Source organism: Taeniopygia guttata, chromosome 14 (genome assembly GCF_048771995.1).
Source record: "Taeniopygia guttata chromosome 14, bTaeGut7.mat, whole genome shotgun sequence".
NCBI lineage: Eukaryota > Metazoa > Chordata > Aves > Passeriformes > Estrildidae > Taeniopygia > Taeniopygia guttata.
In genome coordinates, this window is record NC_133039.1 from 9861733 (window position 1) to 9889732 (window position 28000).

At 37.6% G+C, this 28000-nt stretch overlaps 1 protein-coding gene across 4 annotated transcripts; it reads left to right on the forward strand.

Moving 5' to 3' along the window:
• The first annotated feature begins 2 nt into the window (after positions 1-2).
• On the forward strand, positions 3-28000 carry ZC3H7A (zinc finger CCCH-type containing 7A). 4 transcript variants are annotated; one of them, XM_072935705.1, is made up of 24 exons: positions 321-432; positions 1397-1432; positions 6645-6748; positions 7954-7993; positions 8745-8942; positions 9471-9629; positions 11309-11389; positions 11476-11517; positions 12323-12350; positions 12847-13127; positions 14748-14955; positions 15891-15955; positions 16662-16854; positions 18449-18610; positions 19218-19414; positions 19650-19747; positions 20722-20903; positions 21443-21519; positions 22082-22215; positions 22604-22709; positions 23181-23289; positions 24089-24222; positions 24544-24707; positions 26008-28000. In XM_072935705.1, exons 3-24 carry the CDS (start codon positions 6681-6683, stop codon positions 26195-26197), a joined length of 2916 nt encoding a protein of 971 aa, XP_072791806.1. In that variant the 5' UTR covers positions 321-432; positions 1397-1432; positions 6645-6680; the 3' UTR covers positions 26198-28000. The 4 variants fall into 4 exon arrangements, 3 of the variants coding, with proteins under 3 accessions (XP_072791805.1, XP_002195316.4, XP_072791806.1); XM_002195280.7 differs by lacking the exon at positions 1397-1432 and having other exon boundaries at positions 294-432; XR_012058284.1 differs by lacking the exons at positions 1397-1432; positions 6645-6748 and having other exon boundaries at positions 3-432; positions 24073-24222.

Sequence of the window (28000 nt, forward strand, 5' to 3'; positions counted from 1 at the left end):
CGGGTGGTGGCGGCCCCGGGCTCGGCCGTACCGGTGTCTGCACGACCGGTCACACGGCGCCGCCCGCACACGGCCACAAACCGGGCAGGGCGGGCTCCGGCCCGCTGAAGGGAAAGGAGCGCGGGGGCGGGGCCGCAGGCAGCCAACCAATCAACAGCCAAGAGCTTCCCAGCCGCCCCCAATCAGCAGCCTCAGTTCCCAAAACAATCGTGGCGAGCCAATGGGAAGCGCGCGCCGCTCGCGCGCGGCTCAGGCCGCCCCCGGGCTGTGCCCGCGGCCTCCCGGCAGCAGGGGGCGCGCGGGGGCGGCGGCGCTGCGCGGGCGGCGCGGAGGAGGCGCTGCCGCCGCTCTCGGTGTCGTTATCGCCGTCGCCGCTGTCGCGCCCGTCCCGCCGGCCCCGCCTCCCGCTGCGCTCCCGCGGCCTCACAGCAGGTACGGGCGGGGGGAGGGACAGACACGCTGCATCCCGGTGCCCCCGCGGCACCCTCCGCCCGAGGAAGGAGTGCCCAAACGCGGCCGGCCCTGTTGCCGTTCCGCCCCGCTCCGGGCGCGGGGAGTCGGTCCCGCCCGTCCCTTCCCACGCCGCGGGGCCGCCGCTCCCCGCCGAGTTGGAGCCGCGGGCTCGCCGCGCCCCTCCCGCGGCGGGGGTCGTGTGTCCTCCCGGCCGTGGCTGCTGTCGGTGCCGCCGGAGCCGCGGCCGGGCCGGCCCCGGAGGGCTGTCCCCGCCGCCGGCGCCGCTCGGCGCGAACAAAGGCGGCGGGCGGGCGCGCCGGGGCAGCACAGCCCGCGGGTCGGGAGCGCTCCTGTTGCGCCGTGGCTGGAACAAACCCCGCAGAGCGCTGACAGCGGCCGGGCCGGGGCCCGTCCTCTGCCCGCGGCCCCGGGAGGAGTTGTTGGGTTCCGCACTCAGGTGCGCGGTGGTGACCCTGTCGTTCCCCCAGCCCGGGAAATGCCTGCGCGCCCTGCCTCGCTGTGCCCGGGCAGCTCTGGAAGCGTTTTCTTACGGAAAGTCAGAACCGGCTTACAGGAAGTGGGAAAGAAACCCCAAACCAACCCCACAACCAAAAACAGCAACGAAACTCGAATGTTGTCGATCGTAGTGACCAAAATCGAGTATCAAAAGTTCATCTTGGTTTAAACCCTGTTGATAAATCTGGATTTATTGGTAAGATGCTCTTCCTGCGGTTAGGGTTTTGGATCTATTCTTTACTGAAGTATCTGAGAGAACTGTAAACCGAAGTCTTCCAGTCCTGCTTCTTAATCTCCTAGAGAAGTGAGATGACTTCACAAAGCATTTTTGTTCTCTCCTGTTTCTTACATGGATTTAAAAAAATTGTAGTACAGCTGTGGAAATAAAAAATAAATCTTGAAAACTATCTTATTATTTTGTGGATAGGGAAGAAGTGGGAGGAGATGCAACTAAATACCGAAGGTAAGTTAGGAGTGGGAAATTAGTACATCTTAAATTACTGCTATATGTTCTGTTTTCTTTTATTCACATATTTTGTTTTGACTGCAGTCAAGTTCACTTTTTAGAAATAAAAGGTGGAACTGCATTATGTCTGTGTTAGGTGTTTTTTTGAGCTGACATAACAGAATTCAGTGATTGTGGCCAGAAGTACTAGATTAAGCAGAGAAGTTAACTTGGGGCTATTGAAATGTGTCTTGTGTAATGTGTTTCCTGTTTCTTCCCCAGCATCTTGCATGTTTGAAATGTCTCATAAAACGGCTCAATAATGCGTGAACATGAGCATAAAATCTTTTGTGCTTTTGCGGTCTGAGGAACACATTTGTTTTGTACGGATTTTGTATTAAAGTTTCTATTTTCCCTTCCTTATTTTGATGCCAGTCCAAGTCTGATGAGCAGTTTACAATCTCTGTAAGGCAGGCTTTAGTTTGCACTGTAGTTTATTATCTGTAATTATGCTTTTAATCTGTCAGATGGTGGGAAGGGCAATAAAACAGCTTTGACAAGTCTGCTTTCTGGCAAGGCTTATTCTGTAATGGCACGTGCTCAGTGCCCAGTTGGATCCTTGGCTGGGGTGGAGTGGGGGATAGTGGAGGTGTTGTGTGGGTGGCATCCCTTGAGGAAGTGATTTGGGTGTAGCTGCCTGTGTGCCAGTCCTCACTTGGCTCTGTCGAGGCAGAGTTCTGCTTTCCTGTGCCCCTGGGGTGGGAATTAACCTGTATGTAGCTTTTGGATCCGGGTGCCTGAAAGTATTGTGCTTGTTGCTGCTGTTAGTGGTGCAGGAGGTAGCAGCAGAGATAGGCTTTTGCTTCTAGTAGGTGAGAGGGATTTATATTGCCTGCCTCTTAGTCCTATCTTCACTCCTGCTGTTCTGTTTCAGTCTTGCTCTTTGCAGTGTTCCCTTTATTCTAGGGTGTAACTTCTCTCCTTTGGAGTAGTTTTCCTGTATGGAAACAGGTGAATTGTTTGTGGTGGTGAATTGTTTGTGGTGTTGTTTTACACACGGGCTTCTGGTTGCACAGATTCTGACCAAAGTTTTGACAAAATGATGGTATAGATGATGGGTTCATTTCTGTCAGAATTGAGGGGGAGAAGGCTGATGCTAGGATACAGGAAGGATTTCTTCACTTGGCGTGATTTTATTTGGTAATTCAGCTGAACCATTGAGGCTGATAGAGATCTATCAACTGCAGTAAATTTTCCATGTGCTTTGTACTGTATAGAAATTTGAGATTCCTGTCACCTATGTGTTTATAGTGAACTCGGTGATGCATGTCAGGAGGATATGCTCCTGTAATTTAAAAGAACACATCTATACACTACCCTTGCTTTGTAAGTTTTAGTTCTGTAGGGAGAGAAAAGCAGCAAGGATCACTGACTTCCAGTTTTTTTTCAGCATTTAGGCCTGAAGGTGCAGAGAATACTTACTTGAAGTATTTATAATAGCCAGAGCATAAATACCTATAACAAACAATAACAGAATTATTTGGTCAGCTGAAGGTCATTAATTCCCAGGGGGAGTAGTTCTTGTCCCCAAAGGATGTTATGCATTTTCACGGCATTCTCCACTCATCTCTAAATAAGTAATGTACAAAACTCTATGCAAGAGGAGAAAGGATCAGATCCTTCCCAGTTCCCTGTCCTGTGGGACTGAATTTTCAACTGGGCATGGCATACTGTAGATAGTTGCTCTCTGGTTCTGCAGTTTAGAAATGGAAAAGCTCAACTCTCTATAGTTTTACCCACTGGTACCTTCCTTTTTACAATAGCCAAGGATTTCTACAAAAAAACCTAAATTTCTACATTCTGTATAAATTTATTCACTTGTGTTCCAGAGATTTGCTTTGCAAAGATAGTCTAGCAATTGTACTCAACACCCTTGTGCCTGAATATGGCACATGGTATATACTAGAAAATGGGAATGTCCTTTAAAATGTACCTTGAATGCCTTAGAAGTGCTAAAATACAGAAGAGAATAAAACTATCTTGCCACAGGCTGGAAGGAAGGGAAATAACTAATAAGAGCCATAAGTGGCTTTGTGGAAGAGAGAAGTAGAAGTGTTCCTGCTGCCTGCACTGGCACAGACCTGTTGTCCTTTGTATCTCCTGTTTGTATGGGTGGACCAGCATCTGTCAGAAAAGGTGTCACTGGCTCCTGGCAGAGACCTTTCTGTCTCTTGGCTTCTGCTCCTGAGAAACAGGATGAGTTAAAGCCTGTGATGAAGATAAAACAGATAAATTGTTCTTTAAAATGTCTAGGCAGCCTTTTTTTATCTTTACTACATTTAGTTAATTGAGCTTGTATAGCTCAATTCTCTCATAGCAGTACTTGTAGAAATGCTGCATTTAATGCAATAATTAGTTCTGCCTGTGATGTTAATTAGTGATACATTAGTCTGCTTTTTTTTTTTTTTTTCCAGCTCCTGTACTATTTTTTCTTTATTTTAGGTTGTTTCTCTTGGTGAATTGCACAAAGAGTAAAGCAAAAGTATAGGCTTTGCTTTTCTAGTAATTTTTCAAGCAAGAAAGCAACATTTAGACTATTTAAATGTATGTATATATGTAAGTTTATTTTTCTTTAAATTCTGTCCCTGCAAAAAGGGAAGGGCTGTTGCTACATAGGCGGGAGTTTCATCTTGGAAAGTGGATGGATGACATTAAAAGGCAAGACTGATTGTTATTTGCCTTGTATATAACTGAGTCTTAACGTGTTTCTGGTTGCTTCAGAGGATATAAGGAAAATTTGGGTGGAAGAGATAATGTTAAAGGTGCTGTCTGAAACAATTTTAAATCCTCTGCAAAATCATAAAATATTGGGGCAATTTGACAGTCAAAGTATTCTAAGAAAAGATAAATTTTTGCCTGAAAAAAATAGAAAACTACTTTGAATAATAAATTTCAGCACTCACATATGTTCATCATTTGCTAGCTATTCTTATGTATGCAATGGCAGTTTGTAACATTTCCATTAACTTTATTGTTGTGGAGAAATGGGATCTGCACATCCTCATGTTCAATATATCATTCTTTAATCATTCTTTATATAATTCTTTTAGAGGTGATAAGTAAATGCATGTGTCACTGTGTTGGACTTTTCTCATGTCATTGCAAGTTGGGGTGGGATGCTAGGATTTCTTAAAATAAGTAAAGCTGATTTTAATTTTGCCCAATAGAGCTGATTTTAATTTTGCCCAGATTGTGGCATATGCAAGATTGTGGCAAGGTATTACATTGTCAGCTGTTAATTCACAGGACTAAAATGTGGTTTTAAAAGCTTAGTTTTGAGGGAAAACATCTGCTACTATTCCTGCTTTCTTTGATTAGTGTGATAATTTCTTATTCTTACAAGATTTTGTTTGAATTCTAAAACCTAATCCATGAGTGAGTAAATAAAAACTATTCACATGCAAAATAAAGTGTCCTTTAGGCATTTACATTTTGATTTCTTAGTGGATATGCTGTTATTTATTAAAAACTTCATCATATAGCAAAAGTCTAGTATGCATTATTAACTTTTAGAAGAAAAGGTGGTGCATAAAATTACATTACAAACAGTTAGTTCCTCTTGGAAAGTAGATTACTGAGCGCTATTTCTATACCCAAGCAAGCAATAGCTGAGAAATTCCTGTTAGTTAACTATCACCACTGTCCATGATATTTATCTAAAGACTGAGTTTTAGTTTCATGTTTTTTATAAAGCTTGCTCTTACTGAGGTCACAGTGGGAATTGAGGTGAAATGGGGACCTCGGAGTGCTTCCAATTTGTTTAGTGACCTCCAGAAAATTAGTCATTTTTATGCTTGTTTTAGGAATGTATTAAAATAGGACTAACTCATAACGACTTGAAGTAGTCTAGACTTCATATATTCATTTAAGGGGCTTTGGAAAGGTTTGTAAACATTATTAGAGCTGAAGATTTTTTAATCTGCTTCCTTATTCCAGATCATTCAGGGAAAGTAGGGTATTTTCTGCAGTGTGTTTCTGTCCTCAGTTGGGATTTTGTGGAGTTTGCTGGGGTTAGTTTGTTCTTCATTTTACTTTGTTTTCATTCTTTTGCCATTGATGTGAAATGGCAACCTGGCACAAAATACTGGCTTTTTTTAACTTAGTTTCAGACTAACGTAATTGTACTGCATGTAGTTCAGTTTTTTTAACTATAAATTCCTACAAAAAGTAATTTTCTTCACAAAACATGCACAATTCCTCTAGCTAAAAGCCTTTTTCTGAACTTGAGTATTTTTGGAATAAAACTTTGTCCTACTGGTTGTTTTTTGGAAAAATAAGTTGTATTCTTATGTCACAATTGGGCATAACCATGTACAATTGTGACAGCATACTTCAAATAGCCTTACATTGAAGGTTATGCCCAAGTATAACCTTAACAAGTTAAATGTTAACAAGTTAAACATTTTAGCTTGTTTAACTTGAGCATTTGTAAATTCAGTCAATTAAAGACACAAACTGAAAAAAAAAATCAGTGATTGAAACAAATTGGATTGAAATGTCAAGCTGATGGTGTGGAATTACCTTGAAGTAGTTCAGTTTTTCGAGTGAAGTAGGTAGTCTTTGCCACTGGCAAAGTGTCCAAAGTTTTCACCTTGGCTGACTGGTAGATATTAATAAAGCAGTAGTGTTTGCTTCTAATTTCATGTTAGTGCTTGGGGGATGATGAGATGCTGTAGAACTAGATTTATGGTAGCTTTCTCCTCAGTTTGGATTTTATTAATACATATTTTGTGTTTATTTCCACTTCGACAAGCAAATAAAAGAAGTGTAAAGCTCTTACAAGGGGACAGTATGGAACTGCAGCTCAGTTTAGCAGTAATCCCTGAAAAGATGGGCTTATAGGTTGGTGTAGTTGCACTGACAGGACTCTGCATACTATGGAGGAAGTGAGTGGAAACCAAAGATAAATTAGAAACTGGAAAAAAGGTTCTCTGCAGCAATATTGTGTAACTGGGCACTGATGGGGGGGATGTTTGTTGTGACCTGGGGCTTCTTCCTCTGTTGCTCTGGGTGCTTCAGCTGTGTCAGGAGTTTCTGCAATGGTTTCTGAAGCTTGGTGCAGAATCATCTTTTTACAGTGGACTTAGTGTTGATGTGAGAGTGGGTCCTTCTGAGCCAAATGCACACTGAAATGTATTATAACAGCCATTTATCTCTCTTCCTTTTTGAGGAGTGGCATATCTGAAAAGTGGATGTTCAGGATAACATGTCCAATGTCTCAGAAGAGAGAAGCTCTAGACAACAGGACATTAAGAAAGGACTCCAATTTATAGAGTATGATTTTGTGGTTTTTATTCTTGCATGTTCATTTACATGTTTATATATATTTCTATTAGATGGATGGCTTTGGGAAAGGCCTTTTGTGTTTTTCCTCAGAATATTTGCTAGCACTAATGTGTTAAACAGGGAGCAGCTTTAAAGAAAAGACAGCACTTCTCTTTGTTCCTAAAGAGAGCAAATTGAAGGTGAAAGGTGACTCCTTTCCTGCTTTTGAGAAAAAGTAGCACTTAATCTTTTTTTTTTTTTTTTTTTTTTTTTTTTTTTTGAGTAGAAAAATAATCCACCTTAAGAATAACTAAACCTAAAATTACATTGCTATTGAAAGGGATGGGTTTGTCCACCACTTCTTAAATGTTTTAACTCTCTGGAGCTAAAATTTAAGATATTGAGAAATCATCTGAGTATTTAATTTTCATTTGGGTCAATGCCAAATTCTTTTGAAGATCCTGACTATCTTAAAATCATTTTGGAAGTTCATATTAGTTCACTGCTCATATATGGCATTCTTAGAAAACAAAACCAAACAAAAAATCAACCAACCAACCAACAAAAAAACCCAAAAACCATATTTCTCCCCTGCCCCCCCCACAACCCAGACCATTTAAAAACTGTTTAAAGACAGAATCTCAGTTAATCGGTATGCAAAAGGAAAGGATTCCTGCTTTTCTTCCTGAAATGTAGAAGTAAAGACATCTTTTCTGGCCTAGAGATAATCTCTCTTGCATGTCATACAAAAGAACTCTTAAAATTCCTGTTCTAAGTCATTGGTATGACTTAATTAAAATTGATGTGGGTTTTTGACAGATAATTTGTCATTTTATAGTGCTTAGTAGAAGATTGCAGTTCTCATCTCTAACATGGTTCTGCACAGGGGAGGAGAGGAAGGAAATTGCTTTTAAACAAAGAGCAGTGATGTCTAAAACTCTCAAAGCATTCAAAACCTTAATACATTTTAAACAGCAGAGTTCAGATTGATCATGTAACTTCAAAAAAAAGTAAGCTATTAATAATAAGAAAGCTCAGTTTTTTAATCAAAAGTCATCTACAGCACTTTTCCTTGTTGAGTGCAGGCTATGGGCAATATTCAGAGATTTGCCTGTTGCAAAGCAAGGTTGCTTTTACAAAGAACCAGTGTTCCTCAGTGTGATTGTCTTTTAAGCAATATGTATAATAAGTGAAGCTTTTAATTTTTTTTCTAGATCCACTTTGCCCTATCCAGGGACACAAGAACAATATGAGGTAATGAAATGACTTCTTAATTTTCAGAAGGGTTTTTAAATTGGCCTATATTATTATTGTCATCTTGGTTTTAGTCATCATTTAGATGACATAATATGAATGATAATTTTAAAAGTCTCAAAATTGGAACTGAACTACTACTAACATTATGATACAGATATTCAGATGTTTGGGTGTCCGGAATTTACTCATACAGCAGTTGAGATGAAGTCTTTCTCTGCTGGTATTGTGGATGAATTTGGGGCATTAATTGAATAAAACAATGTTTTATTCTGAGTAAAGCTCAGAGTAGCACAGCAAAAGTAAAATAAAAGGACTTCAGTCACAGAAATCTTCAGAACATGTGAATGTTATGATTTTGCATAATTTTGACTTGTATTTTCAGACTTGTCTTTTTAGTTCTTTTTCCAGTAGTAGGTGATTTCATTGGATTTGAGAACATATTAGATAAAAATACTGCCATTCACATTTTGATGAAAAAATCCTTTTTGCAAAGCAGCTTTTGTGTTCTCCTGCTCTTTCAGTTGCTATGGCTGCTGCTTGCTGAAAGAATATATGGAACATGTATATAGATCATTGAGCTTGTCTTGGAAGAATGTCAGAAGAAAAACACTAATGTAGACAAAAGTTTTGCATTTCGCTCTGATTCCATGGAGTTAACAGTACACATTTTCTATTTAAAATTTTCCTTGGAAGTATGGAAGTTAAACAAGCAACTGGTGTTGATGAGTTTTTGTTTTCTGTGTTGCAGTTATTTATACGAGATCTTGTTAGAAATCTTTTTCATGAAGGAAATGATGTATATCGAGAAGGTGACTGGAGAGGATCACTGAGTCATTATACAGAAGCTATAAACATAGCTGATTATGCTAATTCAGAAGAAATCCACGTTTCTGATGATGTTTTAGAGAAGCTGCACGTGAACAGGATTGCGTGTTTTTCAAATATGGTAAGCTCCTGTTTAAACTAGGATTTCTCCAGAACAGGATACAAACAGGGTATGAAGACACAAAGTCTAGCGAATGAAAAGCTCTTGATTGCAGTTTGAAGATTGACATGTTTCAAATCATCACTTTATCATGTTCTTTAAAAGCTTTTTACATGTATAATTGAGGTATTTTAGTTACTAATACTAGAATTAACATAAAAGTGTCATACTAGGCTTGGAATTTGATGGAATAGTATTTTTATCCATTTACACTGCTGACTGCACTGAGTTGGCTGCTTTCTCTGTGGAACAAGATAGCTCTTGTGAAAGAGCTAAATTTTCTTTGTGACTATTACTGGATTTTATGTAATGATGGCACTGCTTGTTGTTAGTTGCCTAATTTGGTGACTTAGCAAAACTTACAAATGCACTGTGCAGTGGTGGCCTTGGTGAGTGCAGCTTCAATAGCTTCGTCCAGTGCAGTTCAAATTCACTATTTCCATGATAATAGTTCTGATTGGTGGCTTCTTTTCTTTTTTCTCATCCTAGGGTTTGCATGAAAAAGTACTAGAGGACTGTGAGATAGCATTAAGATTGAATGAAAACAATTTCAGAGCTCTCTATCGCAAAGCAAAAGCTTTGAATGAATTGGGAAGCTATAAGAAGGCTTATGATGCTGTAGCAAAATGTTCTCTTGCTGTGCCACAGGTGGGTAAATTGTATATTGGTGATTATTTTTAAAGTTTTGAAACATACACTTATTTCAAGACCAAGGTTGTTTCTTCTAGTTTATAGTTTTTTAATGCAATAAAATATTTTTTCTTCCTCGAAACATTATTTTTTCTTGTGGAAGTACAGACTGAGGACAGAAATTACAGTCCCCAAGCTCATTTTGTTGTGTTAACTTTCTGCAGAAGAAATGCAGCAGGGGTCAAGTGCCATGAATGTTTGCAATAAGCACTAGGACCACTGAATTAATTGTTTAAAATTCTCTATGACATGAAGAGAACCCCACCATAATTATAATGTACATTTATTCTTTTGATAACTGCATTTTAGCTTTCCAAGTGTTTAGTAACATTGCTACCAGTGCATTGCTCTCACTGTGAATCACTTGCTGTGTACCCTGAATCTTGGGCTCTGTATGTGTTAGCAGGCACTGTGTGCTGTGGGAGATGATCTGTAGACTGAAATGCTGCTCCTGAGGATCTGCTTTCCATGATTGTTTGTGTGGTTGGATTGTAGTTCTTTACTTGTTTGGGTTTTTCAGGAGCTGGAGTACATCAAGTGCATTCCTGCAGGACTTTAGTTATATCCAAACCCAATTTGGTTCTCTGGGACCCTTCATAACACAAACTAAAATGCTGTGAGTGAGGATGATTAACAGATTTCACTTCAGAAATGCATTCCTAATTTGAATTTACATGCTGATGGAATCTTTACATGCTTTGCTCAAAATAGACTGATCACAGGATAAATTCCTGACTTGCTGCATATTCACCTTGCTGCATCAAAACTACAGTGAGACACTAGCCAAAGTGTTGGGCATAGGTTTACCACTTGATAGAGAGAAGGTTTCAGTTGTGCTTCCAAAGACATAAACAGTTCATCTGAATGTGTAACTTTGCACTTTGGATCCTCACTTTGCACTTCCAGATCTGAAGGTTTTTGCTTGAGGTTAATACACCTTTATGTAAGTTTTATAAATAGCTTTTTCTAGCTGTAGGACGTGATCTGAATACTAAATCTTAAAATGATTTAAATAGGTAGTTATAGTTATAACTACTGTTATGACTGTTACTGTATACTGTTACTGTAGGACAGAGGGAAATACAATGACATTTTAAATTCTAGTATTATGGTGCAATGCCTCCTGAAATACAGAGTGCTCATTAAATATTCATCAGTGTCATGTAGTAGCTCATATGGTAATCAGGAATATAGCCCTCAATTTGTGTAGAAGCAAAACAACAGAATAAGCCCCCATCCTCTTAAAGAACAAATGCCCTCCTCAAATAAACAAAAAATGCCCACACCCAAAAAACAAAACCACATAACTAAAAACCCCATAAAACCCAAACAACAACCAAAAAAAAAACCCCAACAAAACAGTTCTTTGAATTTCTTTGGTTTTGGAAAGCCTTTATATTATTTTAAATCCAGATAAAAGGAGGAGGATACTGTCCATTTTCTGTCAACATAGTTACTCCTTCAGGGTAGATGTATTTTCAGATATAGGTTTCAGTTCTGTGTTTGTGGAAGAATAAAGCTGCATTTTGAGACATCCTGCATGTAGGAATCTTGCAGAATACAGGCTGAGATATAAACAGGTGTCTTTGCTTGCTGACAGTACATATAAATTATGAATTTTTATTTATGTCTTTTAGGATGAAAGTGTGATTAAGCTTACCCAAGAACTAGCTCAAAAACTAGGGTTAAAAATAAGGAAAGCATATGTTAGAGCAAAGGTAAGTTTTTATTTTAACATTTTATGTTAAGATTTCCCTCTTTTGATATCAAATTTGTATTTAATGAAAGTATCTTTTCTTTGTAGCCACCCTCGTCAAATTCAGTTTGTAGTGATGCGTCAACTCAGGTAAGGTTTTACATGTTCCAAGTGCAAGCTGACTGTAAACTACAGGGAATAACTGTTTCATAATTTCATGATGATAAAGGGACATTGGTGCAAGTGACATTTTTTATTAGAGGCCGTTATTTGGGACTTTCAGGTTCTGTTGTGTTCAGTTTTGCTGTATACGTATGGCTGATTAGGATATAAGACTATTATTCAAGTTACCTTTGTTGAGTAAATGTTAGCTAAAAGATTAAATCTAGTGCAATGCATGTATTTATTTTTCATGTCCTGAGGCAAGAAGGAAGTTAATTGGTTTATTTTTAATTTTATTTAGTTGACAATCATTGAAATGAAGGGTGCTGGAATAAAATGCCTTATATGCATTTGTCCAAATTTGATCTTTATTAGCAGCTGAACTTGCATTTATTTTGCTCTTTGTATTGTGTCTGAATAGCAATAGTGAAGAGGAGTTCATCTTTGTCTTACAGACTTCTTTCACAGGAATATAGAAAATTTAGCTGTAAAGGGATGAGGAAATATAGGAACAGTTAATTTAAGATTCCATTTAGACTCTTTCATTCCTGAAGTGTCACTCTCGCTGTGGTTGGTTGGTTGCAAGTTTTCAGTGATACCATGAGTGAAATTCAGTCTGAAAATGGATGCTTTATCTAAAAAAAAATTAGACTTTAAAATTACATTAGACTTCATAAATTTGAGATTTTATAAAACCTAAATTTGAGAGGGCTTATATTCTTTGTCTCTAAATATGCATTTGAAAATTTTTAATGGCTCTTGTGGCTGAGAGGTATTTTTTTCTCATTTACAGAATTCTTCTGTAGAAGATATTGAGTTAGGTGAGTCTTGTGTTACATTATTAATGCTAGGGAGCTAGATATGACATGTATATCTCATTGTATTAGGAAAATTTGAAAGAAAATTCATCTGAAAGTACTGGGATGAAAGTCTGATCTGTTTATCTCTAAAACTGCATATTTAAGTGGCTGAGCAGATTTCACTTTGGCCTCCTCAACCTGATATGATTGTAACTGCTCCTGTAGTGATTGTCTCCATGCTGTCCTCTTTAGCTTGAAAAAATAGGGAGGGGAGTCTATGCCAAAGATTTACTAAAGTATCAGGTCTGTAATTTTTTCTGTCTATTTTAGCTTGGGTAATAAATAAACATTGAGATGAAGATACACATAATTTGGAAGCTGAAAACATTTAATGTGGTTAAACATTCTTCACATTTCTTCACTCTCTCACCTTCCATGTTGTCAGGGTGAAAGTTATGCAAGAACTTCTCACATCTTTGAACAAAGGTTCCAGTCATTCCCATCTTACCTATTTCAGATTTATCTGACCAGAAACAAGAGATGGTTTCTGCTGCTTCCTCATCAAACTTTGTTTCTGAAGTGTCTAAAGTGTCACCAGTACCTGTACCACCTTTACCTACTGTTATGCCTCTTCAGATGGAGAAGGTTCCTTTGCCTTCTACAGTGTTGGCAAATGGAGGGAATGTTTCTTTCTCTATGCCAGAAGCATGTTTAGATTGTGGAGATGGAGATATAATTATTGGAGAAGAACTTGATGAGTTACTTGATTCTGTGCCTGATCCGGATGAAACTGTAATGGTAAGACTCTTTTCTGTTTTCTTTCTTTAGAGACTCTATGAGTGGGATCTCATATTTTTATCAGGTGGGCTAGTGGTGATGTTTGTGTTAACCTTTCATAGTTATGTTGAGCTGTCTTTGTGCGTAGTCAGATTGATTTTCTTTCAGGTTCAGATTCTGTTAAATGTGACTGTAAAGATAGCAGGACTACTACTACTTCAGAAATACTTACCAATGCTACTTAGAGGAAGTACTGTGAAAAATGAATTGGACGTTTGAAATCTGGGCTAGTGTAGTTTATTGGGAGGTTTTTGTGCAAATAAACTGCCTTAGAACATGAACAGTGTGTTGGAATGCTCACCTTCTGGCTGTAGAAACTATAGTTAAACACAAGCAAAAAGCTTTGCAGCAGAGTAGTACTTGGGCTGTGGCCTTCTAGGATGCTCACTGGTATCTCTGCAATCAGAACTTGGTCCAGATCCACCACCTAGCTGAGCAGAAATAGACCATTGTGAGTCTGACTTTTTGTATTTTTAGAAGAGTTTCCAGCGAAATTTAGTTCTAGGAAGTGTTGTTCCTACTTACACCATTATGCCAGACCTAGAGCAGACTGTGAACCCTCCAGAGTTCTGCCTTTGTTAATCAAAATGAGAGCTCTGATTGATGAGCAGAGATGTCTGAACTTATTACCAAGGTTACTGACTCCCTGCTCTGGCCCTGCCAATAATTCGGAGTATTTGTTTTGTATTGCATTCATATTGCAGTGTTAAGTGAGGCTGTGGCACATGCAGTTCTTCAGTTAGTTATGATTTTTAGTTCCTCATTCAACTCTGATTTACAGTTGCAAATCTTTAAATCAAAAATACCTGAGTTTCTAATTTTATATTTTATGCACTTCATATTTTAGAAAATGTGTTAGAAATGGAGAAAGTAATTATTTTTAAGAGATCCTGGGATGTTTGCCACAGTGAAAGCCAGGAGGAAATGCAGCCTTGCAAGAGAGACTGCAGTCTGGTGGAGTGTAGAATTGAGTGGGCTGTACTGAGTGAATTGCAGGCTGATACCTGGGGGAGCATGGAGTTTCCCACTGGGCAGACTCTGTGCAGACCCACTGACTCAACATCCAGACGAGGAGGGAGCTTCTTGGGATGGCAGGAAGGGAGGGGAAACTCCCCCACTTGGTATGTCCTTAACAGAAATGTACAGAAGGATATGTAACTTTTCATGGGCAGAAGAAATGTGACCTGGCCTTTGCAGAACCATTTGATTGGATCTGAGGATTCACCTCAAAGCCAACTTGTACCTCTTTTGCTGTACTGCAGTTTGAATTATGTTCTCTTTATTTAGAAACAAATTCTGTTGATATCTGACTCTTCTTACTCTTCCCTGGTGTCTATGTTTTTAACATAATTTGGAAATTCAGCCATGATCTGATGGATAAAACAAATCCAGATCTCTTACTAACTTAGTGTCTGGTAACTGAACCTTTAAAGTGTTTGATTGGTGGATAATGCCTTGCATTGTTTAGGGCTTGGTTACTGCAGCTCTGTGCAGGACTGTGGTGTACCCTTCTTGCTTGGTCTGAACATTTAAATTTATTTTAAATTTATTTTTCAATAAATTTAAATTTATTTTTTCCAGCAAACTACAGGAGCCAGAGGACCCATTCCTGCAGGGAGTGTAGCTCCTAGTGTACCTTTCTCTGCCTCTTTGTTGGGGACGCTGCCAGTTACTGCAGGATTTGTTCCTTCAGCTTCTCTTTCAGAAATCTTTTCACAGCCTTTGGCTTCTTCACTGGAAAACTTTTGTTCTCCATTAAGCACTTTTTCAATCAGTGACCCAAAAAGAGGTAAGAAATTAATATTTAACCTTTTATGATTATGTGAGTTGTGTATGAGCCAAGTGGCTTTCCTTTTTAACAAATTAATTTTCACAAATATTAGTTATATTTAACACATGACATTTGAGCTGTGCTAATAGTTTTTGAATGTTGCTTGTATACAAGAATTCATAAATAAAGCTTCTGTTTGCTTGGGGTCTCCATAAGCATGCTCCAAGCTCCCTCTGTGTAGTTTTTCTGTATCTATTATGTAAATTTATTTATTTCAGGAGAATAAGTTCAAAGAAGAAATACTATTCCCTCAAACTTTTTTTTTTTTTAAACAAACTTACTCTTACAACTTAAACCATTTGTCATGATTTGGCAATAAACAAGAATTCTAAAAGGGTAATGTAATTGTGTACTCTGAAAAGATGCCAGTATTACATGCTTGGATTCAAACTGCACCGACCATAATTACGTAGTGAAATCAGGTATACGAAATAACAAGATACAAATAAAAGTTTTGTCTTTATCAGTGTTACAGGACTATGCTGTCTTTGGAACAAAGCCAGCTTTACAAAATAAAATAAAAAATTGAAGAGCCCTCTTACCCCTCTTTCATCTCCTCATTTTTTCATAGTCAGATATTGTTTATCTTGTTGCCCTTTTTGTACTGCACAAGTATTTTCATGTTGCTTCAGTATCTGCCTTCACTATCTGCCAGTACTGCTGGTGGTAACCTGGTGTATGTTTTGAAGATGATTGCCTAGTAACTTTTCAGCCCATATGTTTACAAGGGGCTTTTACATAATTAAAAAAAACCCCTAATTGTAGCAAACAAAAAAAAGTTGGTGTTTGTCAAAAACCCCAAACCCCTGATAGTTCTCAGGAATGATAAATTATTTTTTGAATGGGATGTTCTCAGGAACTCGTTTAATTAAAATATCTTTTTATTCCTTTAGACATCTCAAGTTCAGCTTCTAGAGATGGAACACCAACACTTAACAGCAGTAATTCCCCATTGTTTGTACGTATTTTTCATGTTTTTGTTCACACCATTTCAAATATTAACACCTTGGAGGCTTTACACAGATGTGAATTTTTACAGCTGAAGTTTCTATTTTTAGAAAAATAGCACTTCTACCATTAAAAGTGGGTTCTGGCTGTGGGAACTTAAAGGAATGGTAACAAAAGAAAAAATTTACAGAGGTTGTTTTATGTATGCAAATTTTGACTGATGTCACAACCATTATTCCATTTTGAGAAACTTGCTGTAAAATACTGTTGAATTATAAAATGACTAATCTAAAATCCCTCATGATCTGCGTGCCAAACACTAAGCACACTGAAGAACTGTCCTAGTACAGGAACAGAGCAGATGCCTCTGTGTCTGAGGATCTGTCTGCTGGCTGTATTGCAGGCGTGCTGTGCATTTGCAGTCATGCTGCTGGCATTGATTGCGTGGGGAAGGGTGGCATGAAGGACTGCATCCTCAGGAGCCAGGAGGGAGTAATAATTAGCCTTACAAAGGCTGCTCCTCTGCCTCTACCTGGTTGGCTCATGTTTTATGCTTAGTTTGTGCTATGTATGTGGCCTTTGTAAAATCTCCATGTCCCTTCTCAGACGTGTGTTTGAAGCTCTTATTGTGGCTTTGAATAAAAATTTCAGTATGTTAAATTTTAATTGTAATAAATAATTCTATGTATCAAGTAAAATACACTTTCTTTCAACAGATAAATGGTCCTAGTGCTTTGTTTGGGTCCGAAAATTACATGGGAATTGCAGGCCAAACTAGAAATGACTTTCCCAATGTTTTTAGCAGTACAACTGCTAATATACCTGTATCTCCGGCACTGGCGGGAAGAAACCCACTGGAAGGCACACATGAGCTAAGACAGGCCTGCCAGTTATGTTTTGTCAAAAAAGGTAAGGAGCTATTGGGCTTGATGAGGTTGATTTTTTTTTTTTTTTTATTAAAGAGTATACATTTAAAATCTTAGTGTTCATAATTTAACACTGTTGGCTTCTAAGCTGTGTTAATCCTGACTTGTTTTTTGCAGATGTAGCACAATTTTAGGATTGGTGAAATATTTCAACCACTGTTTTCTCTTCATTCCTCTTGTCTTTATTTCTTCTCCTAATAGATTTCTTGATTTCTAAACCCAGCACAAATCACCACACGCTTTCCCTGTGTGTAAGGTCATTTACATTCTGTATCCGCTTTCCTCCCAAACCCCAGGGTACTCTGAAGAATGACACCTTTGCTCAAGACTAAATAAAACTTGCAATAGTCTCTCTGATTGGCCATGGGGAATTGAACTGCAGTTCAAAGTACCTGGTAACCTTCACATCCCATCTGTTTTATTGTTCTTTCAAACTAATTCTAAATCATAATCATGAGGCTTCCAAACTCTTGTAATAATTAACTCAACTGTATTGACTTAAAGGAGCTTAAGCAGTATTGGTCATTAATATAACTAATCTTTTAGGCCTGAGCTGTTGCTGTTAAACAGAGCAATATTCTAAAGGCAATAGCTTCTATTAAAACTAATCTTAAAAATATGCATTGTGTTTGAAGTTACAGGTATCATTGATATCAATATACTAATAAAGAACTGTATTGAGACCTTTAGGGGATAGCTATTGTACCCTGAAGAACTTCTATCCTAGTTTAAAATAATTTTTCCTAGAAAAATCTACAAAGTCTGAAAAACCGTAGAACATGTTCTGCTAGAGCTATAACATATTGGTGAAAGTACTTAGCATGTTCCTAGCTTCACTTTTTGTGTCAATGCATCTACTTCCTCTGTTTCTTTCCATCTCTATCAAAGCCTTTAAGGGTCTCCTGCTTTTACTGCCTTTTGAAATTACTGTTCCATCATCTTGTCCAAAGAAAACTGTGTCATGCTCTTGTTTTTCTGTCTCACAAATAGCAAAATTCACTGAGATTTGCTCATCCTCAGATGCTCTTCCTGATGTCTTCATATTTTTGTTTCCAAAATCACAAAGTTCTGGGATTGGTATTTATCTTTTTGGCATTCATGAACTTCCCACTGAGTGTGTTTTGTCTCTGAATGTAGTACCTCTCCTAATAAAAGTTGAAGGTTAAGAGAGCCGTTTACTGATCACTGGATTTCACATGCATTGACTTACTATACATAAGCAATTTAAGTTTTACACTAGTGTTTATTGGAATGGATACTTTGTAATTTGAAAAAATGCAGCAATTTGTTGACCCCAAGCAACCTAAAGGTTGTAACACAGCGTCCCTCCCAAAATATAAAATAACTTCTGAGTTTTTTCTTGCTGAGACTGCCTTTTGTAAGTATTTGGATTTTTTTTTTTCTATCTTGCTCAACATTAATGACTTTTGGTTCTTCAGAGCTGCTGGTGCAAGTAGGAACTCTATACAATGTGTTTGTGTACTTAGCTTTTGGGCTTCTGTGCCAGTGTGTGTATGGACATGTTTATGTTTGATGCACTTTATGCAAGTACAAGCAATTTTCTGTGATTGTTTCAGGTCCTAAATTATTGGATTACGCTTACCATCCCAATTTAGAACATAAATGTAAGAAGGATATTTTAATTGGCAGAATAAAAAACTCTGAAGATAAATCATGGAAAAAAATACGTCCAAGACCAACAAAGACACAGTATGTGGGACCATATCATATATGTAAAGGTAGGTGTTACAGAAGGTGACTTGGTAATGCCTATGCTCCAAGTAATGCAATTTAGCTTTTCTATAGTGAAGTATAAAAGGAATTTTTATTTATGGTTATGGGAGGTGGAGAGGCAACTTTTGGGTTGTTTATAATTTCAAAGGCTATAAGGAGAGCTATATCTTGACCACTAATATGAATATTTAGAGAACAGGCCATGTACTGTTCTCCATTAGGAATAATTTTGCTTTTGAGTGTTGGATGATTACTGTTAAACACAGCAATAAAGAGCATTTTTGTTAGACTCTAATTAGGATGTAAGCAAGATTGTAGGTTAGTGAACAGCTTTATTTGAGCAGAGGGTATTCTGGGTTCTAGGCACCATTGCCCTAGATTTGTGCAGGATAGTTGATAGAGGTGTGCATTAACTGTTCTGAAGAGTTTTACATTTTCACCAAGTCATTCAGCATAAGGTTTTTCTTCTGCTAGATTTAAGTGACAAATTTACAACAGATCTCTGTAACTTCTTTATTAAAAGTATTTAAAACTGATATAGTGGAAGTTTTAAGATGAATTTCCAAAAAAAGTTGTATAAAAGCAATGCTCTGTTTGATGCTGTCCTTTGAGATGTGGCTGCTGAGGAGGAATGCAGGTACCCAGGCCACTGCACGTTTGCCTACTGCCAAGAGGAGATCGATGTGTGGACGCTGGAGCGCAAGGGAGCCTTCAGTCGAGAAGCTCTTTTTGGAGGACCTGGGAAGATCAGCTTGACTGTGTCCCAGCTTCTTCAAGAATACCATGGATTATTTATGTTTCTTTGTGAGGTGCTGCTTTATTTCTCGTAACACAATAAAAATGGTAATAGATAATTAAAATATGTGGAAAGAAGTGCTTTGGTTTGTTCATGACTATTTTGTAACTTTTGAAACAGATTTTAGTAATTACCTGGCTGCGTTTAGATCAGAGACTAAATGAAGTATCTGTTAAAATCTTTAGGGTAAGGTATGTTTTTAATTGTCTAAAATATATACCGTAAAATTATTTGTTTTTATATTCCAGAAATGTTTTGATCACAAGCCCAGAATAATAAGCAAAAGGAACAAGGATAACTCATCTTCTTGTTCTCACCCTGCTATGCATGACTTTGAAGATAACAAGTATGTTTTAAATACCATCTCTATAAGTTGCAATTTAAAAGCAAGGACGGTTTTTAATACTGACTTTCATTTCTTACCTGTTGGTCAACTTGTCTTCTCTGTGACTGTTATGCTTTGGCAGTATAAGCAAGACAGACTTCAAGAGCAAGGTTTGACAAATGTAACCAAGTTAAAGTGAGCTATTTCTTTATCAATTATTCAAAATTAGTGATGTCTACCCTTATCTTTAAATGTTATGGGATTTGGTGCCAGGTTGTTAATAGCTTACCCTAGCCGATGAGCTGTATTGCTGTAAATAGATGTGTAATGCTAAATTAAAACAGGAACTTCTAAGTTGCTCTTTGTTTGATATGTTTTGTTTATTTTGCTGTAGTTTTAACTCAGGTTTACCTTATTAACTCATTTCATAAAAAAAGTATGAAGAGTGTATTTAATTATTCTTCGGAAGTTTAAAAGTTATTATTGTAATAGTATAAAATAAGTTTTGGAGGCTTAAGAGACTTTTGTCTTTGTATGATGTAAAAGTAAGTGGGAGCATTGGAATTGCTTTGTATTCCAGTTCCCTGTATTGAGCAAGCACTGCTGCTACAAGGGCTAGGCTGTTACTGTTCTGCATCACCTCTTCCTTAAATGGTGCTCAATAAATATTCCTTTATAGTATGTGGGTTAGTAATTAGATCAGGATATATACTTGTAAGTGGGCATGATCTGCTTTCCTTCTTGGAAACCAGTGATGCAGCTGGATTGAATTCAGTAATGCTTTGCAGAAGAGGGACTCTGGATTCCCAAGAGTACTGTTTGGTTCTGTCTAGTGTGTTTACTCAGCCTCGAAACAATGCTTAGATATGACCTCCTTCTGGAAACTTTTCTGACTTTCTGATTTCAAGTAAAAAGTGTTCAAAGGATATTTGAACAAGCTGTGGTGAAGGATGGTTATTTTAAAGAATATCTAAAACTGACTGTTTTCAAAACAGGTGCCTTGTCCACATTTTGCGAGAGACTATGGTGAAGTATTCCAAAATCCGTCCTTACCAAGTTCGGTGTCAGCTTGACCTGTGCAGACATGAGGTGCATTATGGCTGCTTACGAGAGGATAAATGCTTTTATGCTCACAGTCTGGTAGAGCTTAAAGTTTGGATAATGCAAAAGGAATCAGGTATATTTAGTAAAATGCTCACTTTACTCTTCATTGTATTGCCACTCTTCCTTATGTTGACTCCCTCTAAAGTTAGCAGCTTGGGTTCAGTGCAGGAAGCAAGCAGGAGCAACCTGGTGCCTCTCAGCTTGCATTTTGGAGAGGTACATACAGTGTAGATTTTGTAATTACATTGGCATTAGAACTCTAGGACATAATGTTTAAATACTGAAAGATGCACTTTAACTTACATGAGCAATCTGTAATTTAAAAACCTTGTATGCTTTCCATTGGGATGATACAGACAACATTTCTGGTTTGGATGCCCTCACAATGTTCTTAAGAGTGTGTGTGTATTATCTGTCTGTGTATGGACATAACACCATATCTGTGATGTAAATGTATATAATGTATATCACATGATATGTGTAAATACTTACACAGTACACAAAAAGAAAAATAGAGCAAAGCTTTGGGGCTTCAGTAGCATTCCAGTTTGAGCCTGTCTGTGAGGCTGCAACAGTCAAAAGTACTCAAAGACTGTTTCCCTTACTTTACAGGTATTTCACATGATACTATAGTTCAAGAATCAAAGAAGTACTGGCAGAATATGGAAGCTAGTGCACATGGATCACAGGTATTTTCATTTTTCCATTCAACTAATTCTGCAGTGACTGCAGTGATAGTACTTTTTTTTTTAATGTGTGTATATAATGCAGCTTACTTTAGAAATTACATTTTTAATGATTTCCAAATAATCTCTTTCAATGTAGGCTTTCTTCAGCTTGCTCACTTAGACTAAAATACCTGCTCTGCTGCTGTGCAACTCCTTTTTTTTTGTTTTGCTTGTTCTGCACCAGGGGTAACATAAACTGTAAATATAAGTTCAAAGTCCACTGCTCTAGGGCAATTAGTTATCTTTTCAATATGTAGCACTTTGTGTTTAGTTTGTACATACTATCACAACTTCAGGGTACATATACCTAAATCAGAAATAAGTTCCATAAAAAATTGCATTTGTGTAGAAATGTCTAGTTTGAAATGACAAGCTGAGCTATTAGAAGGCATGCAGTGTAATATCTGCTTCCCAACATGTGTTGAAATCTCTGCCATAGGGGGTAATTAATAATTATGTATGGATTATTTTGCAGATAAAAAAATACCTTTTATTGTTGTTGGGTGTTTTTTTTTTACTTAAGATTCTTGGGAACCAAATGAAATATGGATCACTTAATTTGAAGATGAAGTTTGTGTGTGGGCAATGCTGGAGAAATGGTCAAGTTAGTGAGCCAGACAGAAACAAAAAATACTGTAGTGCAAAGGCAAGACACCCGTAAGTAAGATCAAACAGTGAACATTCTACTGTTTTGTCAGCCATTTAAAACCTCTTTTGGGAAGCTGTTGCTTCTTGGAAAAGAGTCATACAAGGAATTAAAAAAAAAAAACCCAAACATATTGAAGTAGAACAGAGTTACCTCTTTGTGTTATGCTAGTAATTGGTACTGATAAAACACTTTGGTGGCTACCAAAGTGTTTGTGTTTTGGTTTTGGAGGATAGTTGATAGAGGTCAAGTTTCTATAGAACTTAATTAAATCTTAAGTATATGGTGAAAGCTTTAAAAATAAACTGTCTGAGCTTTCCTGGTTCTGCTTCTGTGCAGAAATTGTGATTCTTTTTTTTTTAATAGTATTTTCTTTCATTGAATGCCTGTGGTTTCCAGATGGAGCAAGGATCGCCGTGTGGTGCTGGTAATGTCTAATGAACGTAAGAAGTGGATGACCATTCGTCCTCTGCCTGCAAAGAAACAAGTGCCTCTGCAGTTTGATGTATGTTAACCTAAAACTAATATTTTGGTTAAGAAAATAGGTATTAGTCACTGGAAAATACTAGTCATTGGGCTGGTTTCATCAGTTCTGTAGAAATTCCCGTGGGAGTTTGTAGGAGAATGTTCACAGTGTTTCTAACAACGTTCAGCCTTAGAAAAGCACTGATCTCATGTTGCTACTGGAGTCCTTACTTACTTGTCAGTGAAAGTAAATATTTCTGAAATAATTTATACATATCTGGGGTCTGGTTGTTTGGTAGGAGGCAAAAACCACTCAAAGTACTTATTTTCAGCAGTTATCTTTTTCTAACTATAAATTAGGTTTACTTTTTGTAAAATACACATTTTTATTTTTATTTATAATGTTTGACTTAGAAGGGAAACACTATCCCAGACTGAAAAAATATTAAAAATTCTGCTAGCATTCATTCTGCTTTATATTCTTAAGGATTTCTTTAAATTCATATTCCAGTTGTGCAATCATATTGCTTCAGGCAAGAAATGTCAGTATGATGGAAACTGCTCATTTGCTCACAGTCCTGAGGAGAGAGAGATGTGGACCTATATGAAGGAGAACAGCAGTAAGTAGAAGACTAAATCTAACATGTAAATCCAAGTGTTCTGCTTTTCTTTCTTGTACTTCAATTACTTTTTAATCATAGTAAACCTTGCAGGTGCCCTTGTCTTTGAATTTAAATAAACCCAGATCAGGCATTCAAAAAGAGTATTAAAGAAAAATAGCTGTATTGTGTATTCATTGCTTGATGGGTTTTCTAACAATAGTCTCTGTTGTTTTTTCAGGTGTCTTAGAAATATTGATTCTTGCAGCAATATTAGTTAGTGTTTGTATTGCCGTGTGCACACACATGGATTCATGGAATTACACATGGGGGAAACTACTTGCAGAACAATCCCTCCCCAGTGTAGTTACTGGGAATCACCATTCACTTTTTGTTGCTGACTTTACTATCCCATCAGGGGAGAAAGCATCAAAAATCAGAAGTAATAAATGACATAAATGATCAGATCATGGTCTGCAAGAAAGCAAAAAGCTGTAGCACATATGAGATTAGTTCTTTGAAATTCAGTATTGATATGCAGCAGCAGAGTTGCTATCTGTCCTTTGGGTGTCCATTCAGAAACCTGTAATCTCTTGCTGTCTCCTCAAGAGTCACAGAGAGCTCTTGGTAAGTAGCCAGAGATGCCTCTTTCCCTGGCTCTTAATCTCTGAGCTGTGTAACTGTCAACATTTGTTTCCTTCCCTTTTTCTTCTTAGAATAGGTGCGGACCGAATTATACCACAAACTTAGTCGTTTATCTAGTGTTCTCAAACTCTTGCCTTAATTGCTAATTACTTATTTTAGCTTCTGCTCTCATTAGTTCAAGACTTGGAACAGTTGTATGACATATGGCTAAAAACTCAAAAACCAGAAAAAGGAGATGATGCAGCTGCTCAGGCAAATAGAGAAAATGGGAAGCAAATTCATATGCCAACTGACTATGCTGAAGTTACAGTAAGTAATCATGGGTATAATCCAAATACAAGCATATGGGGTTGTTTTTTTTTTTTTTTTTTTCCCAGTCAGTGACTTAGGTTGTTTCCCTTATTTTCTTGCTGCTTCCTTAGACCTTAGAAAACTAAGGTCTGTACATCAGTTCTTCTAAAGCCAGCGGAGATCATAAACTTTAGGTGATTGTTTAAATAATTGTGTCTGTTTAGGTAAACAATATCCTGCTGGCCAACATAAAGAAAACATTCAAAATGTATTAGGCAAAGTTCTGTCCTTATAGCATTGAATTTGCAATGTTTTGTTTTCAAATTCCTTGTAAAACAGGTGGATTTTCATTGTTGGATGTGTGGGAAGAACTGTAATAGCGAGAAGCAATGGCAGGGTCACATTTCTTCTGAAAAGCATAAGGAGAAGGTTTTCCACACTGAGGATGATCAGAACTGCTGGCAGTATCGCTTTCCAACTGGATATTTTAGCATTTGTGATAGGTATGTCTTTTGTAAGATGGCAAAAATGCTGAAAAATGAAAGTTCATACTTGAAATAATTAAGGCAGTTACTAGTTCTGACAAAGTTTGTAGTATTTCTTGATTTGCATACATTTTTCAACAAAGAATTAAGTAATTAACAGTACTTAAATATGTTAGAACTCTGGGAGTGACAAGGTGCCTAATTTTGGAACGAAATTAACTGTCTGTGTGATGTTGATGAATGGTAGCAAGGTCATTGCAGCTGTGTGAATATGGTTGGTATTATTACAAGTTTCCTTAGGCATCTGCATATTAATTAGAACCCAAGAACAGTACCTAGCTGGACAGTGATACTGGAGCTTTAAGGCAAGTAGAAATGCTGTTAGCATCAAACCAAATTTGTTAAAATTGAGTATTTGTTACTAGAAATTATTTGTGAACAGGTGGAAGAGGGCTTCCAAGATCTGTTGGTTTTTCCCAGAACTGGTTGTATGTTTTGCTGCTCCCTTTAATTCTTAAGTGCAGCCTGTTTTACCTGACTTTGTTAGGTTTTTTGGTTTTGTAAATCTGTTGAAAATTCCTTCCACTGTTGGAATCCTTTTGGAAGGCTAAAAACTTTTGAATCAAGCATTCTGGAGTCTAAGGTTCAGTTTGCTGGTACAGATGCCTTCGTTACTCCATTTTCAGTTGAAGATTTTGAGTTGCTTGAAGACCTTGAGAAACTGCATAGCAGAGAAAGCAAGTTATTTGTCATTTGTAGTCTTTGCATGGAAACTTACATGTCCGTTTACTAAATTTTTAAGTAGCATTCTAAATGGATTTGCTATCAACATAACAGACCTTGGATATGCAGCATAAAGTGAATGGAAACTGCTCATTTAACACCAAACTGGTATGCTAAGGTGTTCTGAGTATTCTAACCTCAAATTTAGTTAACAAGGGTAATTCATTAGTTGGATTTTTTAAACAATAGTTATTCTTTAACTTAGTGGGTTAAATAATAAGCTATTCATTAACATGATGAACTTGATGGTTTCAAGCATTAGGTGTCTCAGTTTAAGCAGGAACATGAAGAATAGAAAGAAAAGAGCCATCTGTTGTCCTCTGTATATATTTGTCAGGTGGGAAACAAAAATACAACCAAATGCTAAACAGAGTTAGTGTCATCTAACTTCTAAAAGCATATACTCTTCCAGGTTTTTTTTTGTCCTTACTATTTGAAAGACAGTTTATTTGAAAAACATGACCTGAAGAAAATACAGACACAGTAGTGATTATGATAATTCTATGAAAACACTGTTTAAAATCTGTCTTAACAGATATATGGCTGGTACTTGTACTGAAGGAAACAACTGTAAATTTGCCCATGGAAATGCTGAACTCCGTGAGTGGGAAGAACGAAGACAAGTTTTAAGAATGAAACTCAGCAAAGCAAGAAAAGACCACTTGATTGCTCCCAGTGATAATGACTTTGGAAAATATAGTTTTTTGTTTAAAGATTTAAACTAATACTGAGATGACACATACATGTGATCAGCTGGAAGCATAAACCAGAAAATTTGACAATAATCAAAAGCATGTGACAGAAAAGCTGCAGGTTTTCTGCTTTTATTGGCATACATTGTTCCTCCTGAACAGCAAAGTATGGTAGATTTAGGGGGATGGAGCAGACCTGTCTATGCTCTCATGAAACAGAGTGGTGATTAAAAAAATCTGAAGTATTATGTGCTTACTCACCTCCTGTTGGACAGAAAGTTAGGAAATAGAAGGGGGGAAGAGTGGTTATAATATCTAGGAAGCCCCCTAGTTCTCAGACCTTCAGTTGAAAAACTTTAAGGTATCAAGGTATTGCAAAAGAGAGTGTTAGTGGGCTAAGAAAATGATGGATGAAAATTTTTCAGATCTTTTAATGGAGAGGATTTGTTTAAAACAAAGTTTGCTACTTATCTATATGTAGGTTGCTAAAAATGATTTTCTTATTAAAGATTTTAAACAAAATAACCATTTAACTACAATATATGTTGAATGGGTATTTTTTCTCTATTTGTATGTTTCAATATAATTTACTGAAAAAGGATCTTGAGAGGAAAAAAGTATTAATTTTTGAAAATGAAGTAGTTAAAATTCTGTTTCTTGGTATTTGCTGTTTAAACGACGATTTTGAAAGATTACACTTGTATGTCAGTATTGTGTATTATTGTATGGACTAATGTTGCCTGTAATAAAGAGAACTTTACACAAAGCTGTTTTCTGCATGTAGCCTCTCAGGATTGAGATTTTGTAAAAGCAATGATTTGCCAGTTAGCAAAAGCTTGAGCACCTGTAGCTAAACATTCACTGAGTGGGTATTTGTGTCGCTAGTGGCTTGTTTGCAGTTCTGTATTGTCATTAGCTCATGGCATCACTGAAGTAACGGAAATAGGCAGTAAGTTGTGATACAGATGGGCAGTTTGGAGCTACGTGGTGCTGGGACACGTTTTCAGCCTTGGACATGGACATGAATCAGTGCCTCAGCTGCACGGTGGATGGTGCTTCCCATTGCCTTTCCTGCAGAGCACAGGAAATGGAAAAGAAGTTTCAGGCTGAGGTTACTTCTGACTGCTGAGCCTTTGGGCTTTTCAGTCACTGGAGCTTCTGTTGTGTTTTGGCTTCTCTGCAGCTCCTGCTTTCATCTTTCTTGATGTTTGCTTATTAACTTTTTTTTTTTTTCCCCTCAACTAAGTTTCTTTCAGCCATTCATTCAAAATAACTAAAACTAGGTTTCTTTTTGCCCTCCCCTCCTCCCCCGTCTCCGGGTACTTTCTCTGATCCTGGCTGACCGTACATAATTAGAAGAGCTTTAACAATGACCTCAGTAGTTCGACTGTAGTCATTGGGCATACATTAGCTATATACAAAGTGTTGAACCAAAGTTCAGTGATAACACATACACGACATGGATGCTGTGTCCTTTTCACTTCACAAAAGCACAACAAATTTGAAACCAACACCTCATGTTGCTTCAGCTATAGCTTGGGGCTCTTGGGAAGCGACTGGTGCCCCCAGGCTGGGCTGCGGTACACGGGAGGACGACGCTAGCTTGGTGCTTGAAATGCCACCTGCTGCAGTGCTGGTTTTTTACATTGTTTGTAATACAGTGAGTGTGAGACAGAGTACTGTGGCCACTGTTATTTGTGTGACAAAACCTGATTGTATCGTGTGCCTTTCTGAATTGTTTTCTCAATTTTATGCTTTCACTGTTTAATGTTATTGCTCTGTAAATCATTGGAAGTAATTCTAGACAAAACTAAACATGACATCCTTGTTCTCTAA